Below are 16,240 nucleotides of genomic sequence, written 5' to 3' on the forward strand. Positions count from 1 at the left end.
TCGCATTATACAAGAAATTTTTGTAAATATTACGAAAATAGAAGTTATGAAATTTTTTTGTCGTAAAGTTGAGCATGGATTATTTTCAGTGTACATATTAATATTATTTTTATGTTTTCTTAATTACATACTTGCTTTTTAAAATTATCAATAATTTCCATTTATTATTAACCCTACTATTTTTTTCCCTCTTCTTATTTACAGAGTTTTTTCTATGAAATTTTAGCCGGCATTTGGGTGCGCAATGGTCTACAAATAAAAGGTCAAGCCATGACCTATATACAGGCGAACTTTTGCAATTCAATGGCTGATATGGATTTATTCTTTCTACAGATTTGTGCCACAAATTTACCACAATATTTCTTTTTACAAAATACCATCGAACTATTCGGTGTATCACAATGGCTGGAAACGGCGCCACTTAAACAACCACAAAAAATGGAACAAACTTCAATGCTTGAAGGTTTCTTAACATTCCTAGCCACCTTGGTAACGAGTCGTACAAATTTGGGTAATGACGAGGCTACACAGTGTATCATTGAAATAAGTGCTCTACTGGCCACTGAGAATAAGACCCATTCTCAGTTATTGGAGCTAATGCCCGAACGATCGGGAAATGTTCATACTAAGAATTTTGAAACATTCTTAAAGAAATTGTCGGTATATAAGGCGCCATCATCGGGTTCAGAAAATTTAGAACAAGGTTTGTTTACACCCATCGATGAGGTGTGGGAGGAGTACTACGATCCCTTACATGTTCTCTTAAGAGCTGTTCACCGGCGAGATTTCCAATCATCACTGGATCGTTTTACCAACTATGTAAAGTCTAAAAATAAAATGCCGGCTAGTGGTAATTTATGGCCACCTTTTAGATTACCCCGCCCCGTAGGGCCCGCGTTCAGTGATCCTTGTCGTATATTAAGTTCCCGAGTCTTCCATTCAACCATATTGTCGATTTTATATCGTGCTGTACATTCGCGTGATGTATCAGAACATTTACTGGCCTTAGCGATATTCCTATTGGAAATTGCCATAGAAACGAGTGAGGATACCAAGTCAACGGGCAATGATAATGCTGCAGTAGTAGAATGTGAAGATCAACACAAGCCATGCTATCGTTTTGGCATGCGTCGAGATCCCCCTAAGCTCTTCAAATGTTATCCCACAGATAATCTTAGTTGTAACTTAAGACATGTAGTGACAAAGATTTCTTTGAAATCCCAAGAACCTACAGTCACACCAGCCCACTATAGATCGAATCCTTTCTATCCGGATGTAGATTATGATATAGATGATAATACTGCTTCAGCTATGGAAATATCTCCAGCTTGGCTAGAGAATATGGGTCGCAATTTAAGTGTTGTACATAGTACATCGGCTCCAAATGCAACAACAACTTCAACCGCTATAGTGCCTATGCGTTTACAAAACATGGAAGTAGCTCTGCCAGCCGATCTGTCAGTGGTGCCTGAAACTGGTCTAGTTATAAGACAAGATAGTCAAGACGATGATTCGATACGTGATGTATCTAACGCTATAGAAAGTGCTGGAGCCAATTCTCCACCCATGGAATTCCGCTTTTCTTTGCAACCCATAACTATGGCATCTGATACAGGCATGGAGGTGGTTTTACGTGAAGGACAAAATCCCGGTCCATCAACGAATACTGCCAATCAAACTAGAAATCAGCAAGCAGCACAAAATCAAAGACCCACACAATCTGAAATGTTCCCTCCTTCCACACCCAATTCCATAGGTAGCTTAATACCCTTCCCTCGCGTACAACCCGTTGCAGTACCAAGTACAAATATGGATGTTGTGCCCTCGAATCCTACGCTCGGTGTTAGTGCCTTAGGAGCTCGCCGAGCATTTGATGCCAGCAATCGTAAGCGTTCGGTAGACAATGCCATCGATGGTCTCAGTAAAGATGAAGTGATTATAGAAGAAAGTATATTGTCATTACTACTCAAATTACACTCACAATTGAGTGGAACTTTAGATAGTTTTTCATGCACCGATGCCGATGAAGAGGAACAGGCGAAAGGTGATTCTACGGCATCGACTTCCTCAGCCATGGATGTAGACTGTGAAGGATCCTCGGAACCTTCAACTTCTTCTGCTGCTGCTGCTGCAGCCTCTAGTCAAACCAAGAAACGTAATATTAAGGTATCCGATTCACGCATTGGAGATGGTCCCTACTTTATAGGAAACCTTTTACTTAAGATAGCGAAACATGATGAGACCTGTGCTCAAAACATCGACGAGATAAGACGTAAACTCTGGCCAAATCAACGTGAAAAGCAGGCGGAAGCTAAGGCTAGAGAAGCTAAGGAAAAAGAGGAGCGTCGAAAGAGAGCACGTGAGAGACAAATGAAAATGATGCAAGATTTCGCTAACAAACAAAAAGAATTCATGCAAACTGCTGCTGCTAATAATATGGATGCAGGCATGGAGGAGGAAGAAGACCTCTACGAAGAACAGCCCCGCGAAAAAGAATATGACTGCATTATTTGCAATTGCACCACCCCCAGCACTGAATCGAATCCTATTGGTCTCGTAGTGCTAGTAGAATCAAGTGGCATTGTCGGTCATCGACGTAGGATAACGGAACGACTACCACTTCCATTGTCTCCAGAAGATGAAGAAAGACTCAAGCATAGTACACGTTTAGCCACAGAATTCAATAGACGCACCGAAATTTTAAGTTTGAAATTTGGCGAAGAATCCTGGTATCTATCCAATAATATGGCGTATGAAAATGGTGTCCATGTGCAATCGTGTGGTCATCATTTACATTTAAGTTGCTTAGACGCCTACCTAAAGACTTTATACGCCAGCCAAAGGCAGCACTTGCACGAAAGAGGCGAATTTTATTGTCCCGTTTGTAGGCAACTTTCCAATTCTGTTTTGCCTCTAAGTCCGCAATTAGATCGTCCAACACCGGTTGTACGTTCCGGTGTACAGCCATTCGAGCAGTTAGTGTCGGAATTAACAAACCTGATAAAGGAGAACGAAAGACCACCGGTAAGTTTTTGAAATGCATTAATTTCTCAATAAAAACTTAATCATTTGTTTTATTAATTACAATGTATTCGTTTAGACCTCAACAAAACTATCCGAAGCAATGGGTCGTGCAATGGAAGACATGACAAATGTAACAAATCGTAAAATGAAACGAGTACCACCAACGTTCCGTAGTCTTTTCATATTTGTTACCTCAATAGCTCGCACCAATTTAGAGTCTGAAATTATACAACGTGGTGGTTCGTTATGTACAACAAATCCCACACGTTATAAGCCAAAAAGAGACTGTATTGTACCATTGCTGCATGTTCTTTCCGTACATGTACGAGTGTTAGTCGAATGGCCCTTATGGAGTTCATGGGCATCGTTGGCCGGTATGCCGGTAACAGAAAGTGCACCAGTGCCGTCACATTGTCGTGAAGTAATACCCGGTTTACTAGCAGATCCAATAGCCTTATTACTGAAATTTATATTATTAGCACCATTACATTTAGATCAGGGTTAGTTTAAACTGCTTTTTTTGTTTAATATGTTTGAGATAACTATATATTTAATTGATTTTTTTTCAGAATACTTCACTTGTATGGTTAAGGTTATGTACAATTTATTATATTATCAAATTGTTGTACAACTATGCGTCACCCTTACCGATCTCGAATGTGATTATATTTTGGCTAATTTTAATACCTCGCCATCGGCTGAATCTAATACACTGTCTAGCCGACGTAATTCTATGCGTTCACCAAACATGTCATATTTGGGACGTGCTATGGCCTTAGTTTTGAAAAACACCAATCGTCTGTCACATCTTAGACGTGATAGTATACCTTCCACTTCGGCAGCCGCATCTGCTGCTCTGGGCGCAAATAGCGAAGACAGCTCGCTAGCTGGTGTAGAAGTCAATCTTAAGTCAATGGAAACACAGTTGCAAACACTATGTCTACCATTCCTACGTATAGCGGCATTATTGCGTCAACATTTATACAGACACGATATGCCAGAAATTTTAGCGCCAGGCCTGGAGTTTGTGCGTTTAGTTTACTATTTAGAATTAGTTACCGATTCAATGGATTGGGATTGTTTTAATGCCTCAAAGGGTTTGTGTTTTATACCCGGCACCGAAGAATCTCTACCGAAATTCTGGTGTGAACAACTGATGAATATTAGACCACCAACGGATACGGTGCGTGAATTGGTTTTACTCAATCAACATGCTGCCTGGCAACAACCAAAACTTTTGGAATTACCTAGAGAATATGAACGACTATTTACGGTAAGTTTTGTAGTTTTGCTTTATACATTTTATTTATTTATTTATTTATTTATTTATTTTTTTATTTATTTATTTATTTATTTATTTATTTATTATATATCTTTAGTATTACCATGAACGTCCATGTCTTAATTGCTATAAAGTTCCCAAAGAAAGTTCCATTTGTTTACTTTGTGGTACCATAGTATGTTTAAAACAGAATTGTTGTGCTGAAAATGAGTGCTGTGAAGCTGTTAGGGTAAGTTTTTGTTTTTTTTTATAATTTAACTTGCGTTTGCTGCAATTTATCACATTGGATCTATACACTGAAAAAAAACCATGTCTAATATATACGAAAAATGTCGTACATTGTACGAATCGTTCGTTGTTTCGCACCACGAAATTCTTTCGTAATAAATAGGAAATTGTACGAAATATTTTAATATAATACAAAAATTCTTGAAAAAATTAAAATTTACTTAAATTGAAAAAGGGAATTTTGAATAAATATGGTAAAATTTACGAAATATTAATTTATTCAAACATTTTTTTTTTTCATTTTAAAATAAATATTCTAATTTTAGTTCAACATTATTCTTCACACGAATTTTCAATTTTTTATGAAAATAATTCGAAATAATATTATACTTTTTCTTAAATTTTATAAAAATGTTGTAGTTTTATTTAATCATCATTTAATTAATATCATTATGTTTAATTTCGTACTTTCGTAAAAATAAAAAAGGGTTTTATTAAATAATATTTCGTATTATACACGAAATTTTTGTAAATATTATGAAAATAGAAGTTACGAAATTTTTTTTGTAAAGTTAAGCATGGATTATTTTCAGTGTAGCGGTCCTAAATTTATTTTAAATTAATGACATCGTAATTGCAAAGATTTTTGATTCTAAAAAAAACTTTCTAAAACCAAACTTGTGGGCAATAATATTAAAAAAACGCAATATTATGAAAATTTTAGCATACAATTACTTGTGGCGGTGGCATTGGTATATTTTTGGTTGTTACCTCAACTTATATTATTGTTATACGTGGCCGACGAGCATGTCTATGGGGTTCTCTCTATTTGGATGATTTTGATGAAGAAGATCGTGATCTAAAGTAAGTAGCGGGTTTCTTTTTTTTTTTTTTCTTTACAAAATTCTTAAAGTTTAAATTTAATTATTTTTAATTACAGACGTGGCAAACCATTATATCTTAGTAGGGATCGTTTTAATTTATTAGAATCTCAATGGTTGTCTCATAAATTTGCCCATACAAAACATACGTGGGTCTTCCATAGGGATTTATTGTGAAATATGCAAGATTTATTACGTAACATTCAAGACATGATGATAGTTGAAATTTAAACCATTTATATATATATAAAATTAAAACTAACGATAAATAATTGAAAATATTATATATAAATACACATATAATAACAAATATTATAATATTATATTAAATTTTTCCTTCCTATCCCACACAGAAACATACTACTACACACTCTATTACTATCTTATTATCTTATAAATATATGATTTAAATTTTAATAAAAATAGTTTATAAATAATAAATTGATATTAAATTATAAATATGTATTTTTAAAATGAACAAAAACAAATAATAGTTATTGCTAAAAACGTAAAAGAAAAAACATATAATAAATAATTGATTAAAAATTATAGAACATATTTAAATAAATAAACAAACGTAAACAAAAAAAAATATTTAATTAAACCTACTTCCTCAACAATAAATATTTTTATTATTTAATATTTTTGTTTTAATTTAAAAACTTAACTATTGTTATTTTTAATAAATATCTCCCCGCAAAATAATTGTTTAAATATTTCTTTATCTATTACTATTTTCTATTATTTAAAATATTTAAAACTATGAATAAAAAACACACATAAATAAATAAATACACATTTCGTGTAAGTAATATAACTTTTTTTAAATAATACATATAATGAAATTATTGAATATTAAAGTTAAAATTTATATAGATAAACACATTTCGTTTAATATATTGAAAATAATTTGGGAAAAAAACTTACTACGAGCCAAAATATTTATTTAGCTAACAAATTTAAAAATATATAAATAAATAATTTATATAATAATTTAGGATATAATTGCAAAAATTTATAAATAAATTCACCTAGAAAGTTGCTTTAATTATATATTTTTCTAATATTTGTGTTTATAATTTGATTTAAATTTACAATTTGTTCCATTAAAATTAAGTTAAACCGTTAATTTGGTTTTTACCGCTTATTGGCAACTCTTATAAAAAAATAAACCTAAGTTTATCTGGCAACTTTATAATTTTATTAAATAAATTTTTGAAACACCCTGTTCCGTCACTACTAAGCACCGTTATAATAGGCTGTCAAAAGCAAAAATCACAAGTTAATTTTCTCTAGCAGGACGTTCAAGTTATTAAAATACAAGTTAATCTATTTGAAAATCTTTATAATTTTGTTTTAAATGTGTTTGATGATATTCATTTCGAGAATGCTGTTTACTATGACAAATGCTGTAAGGATGAGTTAATAAATATATTGGTTGAATTTTTTGCCTATGTACGCAGATAGTTTAATGGAGGTCAAAACCATTATGTCGGACAATTGGTAAGTGTAATTTTATGTTAATAAAATTATGAAATTTAGATAAAATTTATTTACATTTGGGAGTATTTAATACCTTAATGGTTATAGTGAGATCTTTTTTTCTAAAATTTCAAAGTCTGTCCGCGAACATTCTACAGAAATCCTTACTGCCTTTGTCTTATATATAACACATAAGTACTTATTGCTTGTTTCCAAAAACTATTAATTTTTTAACATATAACATTTTAATTCCAATCGAAATTTACTCCATTTATCAACTTTAATATTCTCCATTTCGATTTGACACACCGATATTTCGCGATACTGAAATTTGTACTAAGATTTTACAAAAATGTAATGTAGTAATTTCTATCATTGTGTAACTGAATGCGGAAAATTTATCGAAATAAGGAATAGAAGAGATTGTTCTATTCAAAGATTTAATACAATTCTTGCTCATAATATTACATACCAATAACAAACTTTTCCACTGTCCTCAATATTGCTTGAATCTCTTATTTTTATTCCTGATTCATTAAAAACTAATCAACCTTTGATAAAATGACCATAACTTATCTCAATTCCTCAAACGATTTGAAATATTTTGCTATTTCAAAGTCTACGAGAAATCTTGCGACGTTTTCTGAATTTCTTACTACAAGCGATATTTCCCAAAATCAGAAATTCTGTTTTATTTAAAAACAAACTGAATTTTTGTTACCAACTAGGTAACTACAAATTTGTGGTTGCTGAATTGTTTTTAAATATTTATAAATAATCCATACTTTATTATTAAATAATATTAATTAAATGCGTCCGTGTCATGTTTAAGTACAAAATATTGGCTAGTATATAATGTTAGGTTCTATAGAGCAAAATTTTTTTACCGCTATCAAGGCTGGATATCCACAAATGGAAGTGTTTGGATTGTCATTCCATTAATGGCTGTAAAATGATTTTCAATAGACCAAAATGATGAGCTTTTAATTTATTTTTTGTTTGTTTTAATAAAACTTTATGTTCAAAAACAAGCTCGGTGTATGTTGCAGTTGGACAGATTGTTATAAGGATTAACAGCTTTTTTTGTTCCGCTTTTTTCCTGGTATATAACGTATATTGTCGAATACTTTGAAAATAAGAATTATTCGAAAAATGTCGGTTTTTATACATACAGTGTCTCTCATAAGTATTCGAATTTAAGGATAATGTGAAAAGAAACCAAATTTAATATTTTGTATGAAGAATTAATAATTATATTACTACTCATTGATCTCAGATATTTGTTATTACTATGTAATATTGTTATTTTGGCCGCGAAGGCTTAATATTACAAAACAAATGAATAAATAAATAATTTGTTAAATTATCTAGACAGTCCTTAGCTTTGATATCACGCTTTTTAAAACTTTAACAATTCACATTTACTTAAATTAATTTAGTTTTATTTAAGAAAATTCCATAAAATTACCTCACAAAAGTATACGAATTTTTTCGGTATTTCATATTTATATTATACGAAACACAAAAATTAGAATCGAATGGTTTTTTTGCTAAAAATTGTTTTAAGGGGTAAATATCAACCGAATCCATTCAATATAGTGGAATCATTCTTTTTTATAACCAATGGCCTCTAGGCTGAATGTCACCATATCATTATGGTCTAACTCAAAAATATTGATATCAGTTTAAATATTATCTACTATGATCAAAATAAGCCCAAAATTTTTTACATACAGTGTTGTAATGAGCAACATAATCGTGAATGTTATGAGTAGTAAAAACTAAAATCTACTGTATAGGATGACGTTTTGTTAAGGCATGTTTTGGAGTTGTACACCGCTACGATGTCTTGAAAATTTAAAATATATTAATGCTAATATCTGTAATTATATATACTAGCCAACTTTGTCGGAAAATATTGACCCTAGTGGTACGAAAAGGGACTTAAGAATCAGATAATTCAATTAAAAACAGAAGAACTATACCAAAAATATATCTTGGAATGTTTAAAAACAGATCCTTATAACAAAAATTATTATTTTTAGATACCTCAACGAATCTATTAAATCCCAATATTAAATTTTAGTTTTATCTCTTAAAAAAATAGAAAAAATGGCAAATATGGTCAAAAATCGTAATATTAATGATATTATATAAAAAGATGGTACAAATGCCCCAAAATTGTGGGCCAAATGGGCCAAAAATATATCCTTTTGGTTTATAGTAATCCCTTAAAACAATTTTAAGCAAAAAGACCTTTCGATTCTAAGTTTTGTGTTTCGTAAAATATGGTCAAATATGAAATACAGGAAAAATTCGAATACTTTTGTGAAGTAATTTTATGGACTTTTTTTAAATAAAGCTAAATTAATTTAAGTAAATGTGAATTTTGTAAATTTTAAAAAGCGTGATATCAAAGCTATGGACTGTCTAGACAATTTAACAAATAAATTTATTAATTTTGCATACAAAATATGTTATTAAATTTGGTTTCTTTTCACATTATACATAAATTTAAATACTTATGAGAGACACTGTATGTGTTTACTCTAATGACAAACCCTATATACATATGTATGTATGTATGTATGTATGTATATTCTGCGTACTTATAAAATTCTAAGACGATCTGTTTGTTGAAAATAATATTTGTTTGGTATTGAAAATGGACAATATCTGGCCACGTACATAATTGCTAGTCTTATACAGATGACACAATATCAATATTTTTTCAAGTTTTATGTCAGTTGTTCACTGAAGTGAAGTTTGGTTTATATCAAAAATAGACTCAAAAGACATCATAGTCAACAATTTTCTACTGTTTGATTATTTTTGACTTTTTTTTCGACTATTTTCGGCTTTTTTCGACTATTTTCGACTTTTTGACTATTTTTGACTTTTCGACTATTTTTGACTTTTTCCGACTTTTCGATTTATAGAACCCTATAAACAACAACTTACAAAAATGTAATTACGATGGAAATGCAGAATACACACAATCGTAGAGCATTGAAACGAAATGGAATTGCTTTCTCTTCTTCTTAGGATTCAGTTTTTTGTTGGAATACCTTTTTTCGATTATTGCGTAACTGAATGCGTAAACGTAATTGAAATGCAGAATAGGGGCAGAATACATATGAAATTCATATAACAAAAAAATATTCTGTATACCTAGGTCAATATTTGGTCATTGCTCCCAAAGAATAAATAAGAAGTGAAACGCTGTCAAAAAGTACCTAAGTCTACTGTCAGTCGGTACCTAACTCTAAGAATGTATTAGTAGAATTCTCAAGCCAACATAAACAAAAAATCGGATTTAAAAATTTTTCTTGTTTATAAAAACTGACCTAAAATTGCTAAACAAAAATTATGAAATGTTAAAAAATAGGAAAAGAATAAAAATAACCATTTAAGCTTATAAAAACTTTCCTATTTGTACTTGATAGTGCTGGACATTAAAGATTGCTGACGATTTTTACATATTGTACTGAGTTCAAGATGGTATGGAACTGAGGCACTTTTCAAAAAAATGTTTTTTTTCTCATATTTAGTACATTAATAGTATAATATGCATCTGTATTGCATATTATTACTTTTATGTACCTAACGAAACAATCAATTCTTATGATTTATTATTGTACACTTCTATAATAAGAAGTGAAATATCTTATTCATACAGGGTGCTCCCGAAAATTTTATAAATAAACACTAATTTCAATAAAAAAATTGTTAAGACAACACTGTCATAACGACGTTATAACGCTAATAAATGCCGTTTGTACTTGCTAATTTGTTATCATGATAACAATTTATCGTTCAGCATAATAAATATTTGTCTAATATAGACACGGGGTTATATACAAAAATGTATCAAGGACGTAAGATTCATATCCCATATGACGATATTTTGAAAATAATTTGGGGGAAAAATACGATCAATATCTATTTCGCTATTAAATTAAAAAATATATAAATAAATGCTATAGAAATTAAGGAAAAAATTTTAAAAATATATTTTTTTTAATATTTGTAGTTATAAATATATTTAAATTTTGTACATTTTAACAGAAAATTTGTTTTCGTCTATTGACAACACTTTTATAAAATAAAGCTAGCAGTAAGTCTGGCAACTTTATAATTAACTAAATTTTTGAGACATCCTGTGCAGTCATTACTAAGCACCGTTATAACCCGTCTTAAAACTAAAAAATTTTTACAAGTTAATTCTCCGCTTTAAAAATAAGCAATTTTACGTTCTGCCTGATAATGGACGCTAATTTTTCTTATATAACACGTCACGATATTGTAAACTTTCCATTTCCTTACAAACTTTGGTTGGTAGTGCATTTAGAGTATTGTGATTTTTTACGTTGGAATCGTGATGGTACCGTCATACTTTTAGATTTAGTGGCTCTCGAAGACTACCTAAACTCTTCGCGTTCTATATTTAAAATCAAAAACAGTTCCAGCTTTCTGTATCACCTGGTAGAATTTAAATTTGAACGTTTAAATGCAACACCAGAAGCTGAGGAAGATCTGTTGCTACAATATAGAAATGAGAATTTTCAACGTCATCGCCTAGACTTGTTGGCCAAAATAAGAAGGCACACATATCAATTAATTGGTCAAGAGCATTCAAATGGTAATGCAGAAAGTAGTGAAAACTCCAAAATAAATGCAAATAATTCTAAAGCTCAAAGTTCTAATATATCAAAACGCGTGTCCGACAGAATGTTAGGTGATTTGTGTTTTATGTTTCATGGCGGTCTGTCAAAAATCAAAAGGAGCCGATTACGTTTTCAAACTGTTTTACATTTTCACAATCAAAAGCGTATATTGAAGAAAAAGCTTCAAGCATCAGAAGTTCAACAATCCTGTAAGCTAAAAAATGATGTTTCGGTACGTTCTGCAGCAGGAACTTCTTTAGCAGAAGACGATCAAGTTATTGAATTACCAGTTGATCTATTTGAAAATCCACATGATTCTGTTTTAAATTTGGGTGATGATTTTCATCCTGAGTATGCTGGTTACTATGGTAATTGCAGTAAGGATCAGTTAGTAAATTTCTTTGGAGAATATTTACCTATGTACGAGGATGGTTCAATGGAAGTCAAGAAAATTGTGTCGGACAATGGGTAAGTGTAATTTTATGTTTTTTTAAAATTTGAATCTACTTTAGAAAGAATTATATCCTTCATCATTTTTTGTATTTTCTGGTATTCTATACTTCAGTGGTGTTATAAAGTTTTTAAAGTTTTCTTTGTCCGCAAACATTCTACTAAGGTCAGGACAACCGTTATCTTATATGTAATATAAAATTAATAGTTATTGTCCTATTTCAAAAACTAGTTCAAAAACTATACACATTCATTGATTTCAATTTTGTTCTTTGAAGTAATTCATATTTTTGATCGTTGTGGAGTTAGTAGAATAATTCCTTTTCAAAGGGAATCCTTGTAGTGTCAAAATTTGTCATAAATATTATTTTATATACAATAAACATAATTCAGGATCGGTCTATAATTCGTCATAGCTCACATACAAGATTCCGTCCCTAAAATCACATAAACTCACATTACAAAATGTGCACAAGTATTGTCTTTTACATACACCAACTTGTTTTTCTTAAATAAATTTGTTATTTGTAAAATATTTCTAGTTAAAATTGTTATTTGTAAAATATTTCTAGTTAAAATTTCCATAATTCTAAGAATTTTTTTTTTATAAAAATTTGTCTTATAACTTATAAGTCATTGATAAATTTTTCTTTACAATAAGCACCTACAATTTTCAATTTTTAGGACCATAAATGCTGAACCAAATTTAATACAATATACCGCCACTCCTAATGTTACTGTCAAATCGAATGTATTTATTTCAACTCCCATTATCCAAAATTCCACATACAATTTAAATTTTTCTTCGAATTTCGAACCTATTTATATTAACAATGATAATGCAGAAAATATCAATCCAAATGTTAGCAACATTACTGGCGATATAGCAATAAATCAATTAAATACTAATAATAATGGTTTGGAAAATGAAGTTGATATATCAATGGAAGAATTTATTAAATTTAAAGACTCACGTAGTGCTAAATTTTCAAACAATTGTGAACAAACAAATAGCGTTAATAATTTAAATGAAAATTATAAATCTATTGAAGAAGAACAAGTGGATACAAAAATATTTCCACAAATGCCAACATCGGTACAATTGGAAATAAACGAGGATGTCAAAGAGAATGAAGCAAATTTCCGTAATTTCTTTAGTCAATACCGGGCTTCGTTAAATTTATTGTATGATCGCCAGTAAATATACTTGTTTTTGTGTTTAATACTGTAACTGTTAAATTCGTTTAATTCGTATTTATAATTGTAGTTGATATTGTATTTTATTATTAACGTTTGTGTTGTAGTTATGTTTGTTGTTTCGTATTAAACTATTTTATTGTTGGTTTTATTAATTTTTGTAACATTATTAGTTTATTAATACTAATTTGTTAATATTTTTTTTTAAATAAATAACTTTCAGTTGAAATGGTTTTATTTTTTTTAATACCACTAATTTTTTTCGTTTTGCTTCTCCTAATTTGTCATTTTTATCAGGTAACTCATACGTTTCTTATAACTTTGCAATTCCCTGTTATTATAGTAAAAATTAGTCACTCTGTTGCAAAACTATACTGTTCTGTAAAACGAATCCCATTAAATTTCTCCTTTAAAAACGAGTTCTCATATTTTTTTTCACATTAAAAAACCGAGTATACAAATCTAGTCAAAAGTAAATTTAATTTAATTTTATTCTAATAAATTAAATAATTATTTTTGCGTTCTTTAATACAATTGTAATGCCATGGGCATTTTAAACTCTCTTTTTTCATTTAAAATATGTTTATTTTTCTAAATTTTACGTTTAACTTTTATATATATAAACAAATTAAATCCACCTTGTTCGACTAACCATACGTAGAATTACAGTATTTAGACTTTTTATATAAATTAAACACGTTTTAACCAGTAGAATATTTTAAAAATTATTTTGTTTGAAAAATATTCTACCAATCATTGAAAAAAAAAATTACAAAATTCCTTTCTATTTGTTGTATATTTCTTCTAAAGCAAAATATTCTTCATTTTCACGCTTTACAAAAATCATTAAAATAAGAACAAACTTTTGCTACAACAATTACAACAAATTCGTTCGTTTAATATTTTTGTAGTATTTGGGTAAAGATTTTTTAATTAAGATGACTTTAAAAGTTGTTTCTTTATATTAATTAATTATTTGTAGCTAAGTTTAATTAGTAGTAAATATAATATTTAAAAATTGCGTTTCAAACACAATTTTTAACGCCTCACAAAACGAAAGAAAGAGGGAAAATTTAACAAGCGGCACGTTGCTGTTGTTTGCTATTTTGTTTATTAACAGCCGATATACATTTAGCCATGGTAGGAGAAGCTCTAGAAACGGCATCGGTCATAAAGTAATCACGCAATTCCTTCAATTTGATATCAACTCTGGTATTGTCAATAGATTTTGTCTGAAAATTAAAAAAACAAAATATTTGATTACAATTCTTTTTAGCTTTGTAGTTATGAAATCAAATTTACCGCAGCTAATTGATCAGCTAAGCCTTGGAAGATAGCAGGTTCCAATTTACCCCAACGAGTTAAATGAGGAGCAATATCTTCGATGCGGTTGCGCAATTCATCAAGAGTATCGTATGGAAGGGGAGTACCTAGAAATCAAATTAAAACAGTCATATTAAATATTTTGATAAAATATAGATTGGTAGATATATAGATTTGTAGATTGATAGATTTGTAGATAGATAGATTGGTAGATAGATAGACTGGTAGATAGATAGATTGGTAGATAGATATATAGATTGGTAGATAGATATATAGATTGGTAGATAGACAGATTGGTAGATAGATTGGTAGGTAGATAGATTGTTAGATAGATAGACTGGTATATAGAAAGATTGGCAGATAGATAGATTGGTACATAGATAGATTAGTAGATTGGTAGATAGATTAGTAGATAGATTGGTAGATAGTTTAGTAGATAGATTGGTAGATAGATAGATAGATAGATAGATAGATAGATAGATAGATAGATAGATAGATAGATAGATAGATAGATAGATAGATAGATAGATAGATAGATAGATAGATAGATAGATTCGTAGATAGATAGATTAGTAGATAGATTGGTAGATAGAAAGATTAGTAGATAGATTGGTAGATATATAGATTAGTAGATAGATAGATAGATAGATAGATAGATAGATAGATAGATAGATAGATAGATAGATAGATAGATAGATAGATAGATATATAGATAGATTAGTAGATAGATAGATAGATAGATAGATAGATAGATAGATAGATTAGTAGATAGATAGATAGATAGATAGATAGATAGATAGATAGATAGATAGATAGATAGATATATAGATAGATAGATTAGTAGATAGATAGATAGATAGATAGATAGATAGATAGATAGATAGATAGATAGATAGATAGATAGATAGATAGATAGATAGATAGATAGATAGATAGATAGATAGATAGATAGATATATAGATAGATAGATTAGTAGATAGATAGATAGATAGATAGATAGATAGATAGATAGATAGATAGATAGATAGATAGATAGATAGATAGATAGATAGATAGATAGATAGATAGATAGATAGATAGATTAGTAGATAGATAGATAGATAGATAGATAGATAGATAGATATATAGATAGATAGATTAGTAGATAGATAGATAGATAGATAGATAGATAGATAGATAGATAGATATAGATAGATAGACAGATATAGATAGACAGATAGATAGATAGATAGATAGATAGATAGATAGATAGACAGATAGATAGGTAGATAGATAGATAGATAGATAGATAGATAGATAGATAGATAGATAGATAGATAGATAGATAGATAGATAGATAGATAGATAGATATATTAGTAGATAGATTGGTAGATAGATAGATTAGTAGATAGATTGGTAGATAGATAGATTAGTAGATAGATTGGTAGATAGAATGATTAGTAGATAGATTGGTAGATAGAATGATTAGTAGATAGATAGATTAGTAGATAGATAGATAGATAGATAGATAGATAGATATATATAGATAGATTTCTATAGATAGATAGATAGATAGATAGATAGATAGATAGATAGATAGATAGATAGATAGACAGATAGATATATAGATAGATATCTATAGATATATAGATAGATAGATAGATAGATAGATAGATAGATAGATAGATAGATAGATAGATAGATAGATAGATAGATAGATAGATTA

General features: G+C 29.5%; 3 protein-coding genes across 3 annotated transcripts in view; 2 read left to right on the plus strand and 1 right to left on the minus strand.

Moving 5' to 3' along the window:
- LOC111689011 (E3 ubiquitin-protein ligase Ubr3) overlaps positions 1–5,912 on the plus strand; it is an 89,408-nt gene extending 83,496 nt beyond the window's left edge. Inside the window, exons 5-10 of the mRNA XM_046945868.1 lie at positions 205–3,024; positions 3,101–3,524; positions 3,594–4,297; positions 4,404–4,535; positions 5,259–5,398; positions 5,475–5,912. Coding sequence (XP_046801824.1) covers positions 205–3,024; positions 3,101–3,524; positions 3,594–4,297; positions 4,404–4,535; positions 5,259–5,398; positions 5,475–5,592 — 4,338 coding nt within the window. The 3' untranslated portion in view covers positions 5,593–5,912. The remainder of the gene's footprint in view (positions 1–204; positions 3,025–3,100; positions 3,525–3,593; positions 4,298–4,403; positions 4,536–5,258; positions 5,399–5,474) is intronic.
- A 532-nt stretch (positions 5,913–6,444) lies between these two features.
- Positions 6,445–13,396, plus strand: LOC111689012 (putative uncharacterized protein DDB_G0289963). The gene is made up of 3 exons (XM_023451514.2): positions 6,445–6,918; positions 10,966–12,032; positions 12,699–13,396. The coding sequence occupies exons 2-3, from the start codon at positions 11,164–11,166 to the stop codon at positions 13,213–13,215; spliced, it is 1,386 nt and encodes a 461-aa protein (XP_023307282.2). The 5' UTR covers positions 6,445–6,918; positions 10,966–11,163; the 3' UTR covers positions 13,216–13,396.
- Positions 13,397–13,988: 592 nt separating this feature from the next.
- The window catches only part of LOC111688187 (NADH-ubiquinone oxidoreductase 75 kDa subunit, mitochondrial), an 8,397-nt gene continuing 6,145 nt past the window's right edge, over positions 13,989–16,240 (minus strand). The window contains exons 8-9 of the mRNA XM_046946245.1: positions 14,514–14,641; positions 13,989–14,443 (exon numbers count right to left, since the gene is read on the minus strand). Coding sequence (XP_046802201.1) covers positions 14,285–14,443; positions 14,514–14,641 — 287 coding nt within the window. The 3' untranslated portion in view covers positions 13,989–14,284. The remainder of the gene's footprint in view (positions 14,444–14,513; positions 14,642–16,240) is intronic.

This window comes from Lucilia cuprina, chromosome 3 (assembly GCF_022045245.1).
Source record: "Lucilia cuprina isolate Lc7/37 chromosome 3, ASM2204524v1, whole genome shotgun sequence".
Lineage (NCBI taxonomy): Eukaryota > Metazoa > Arthropoda > Insecta > Diptera > Calliphoridae > Lucilia > Lucilia cuprina.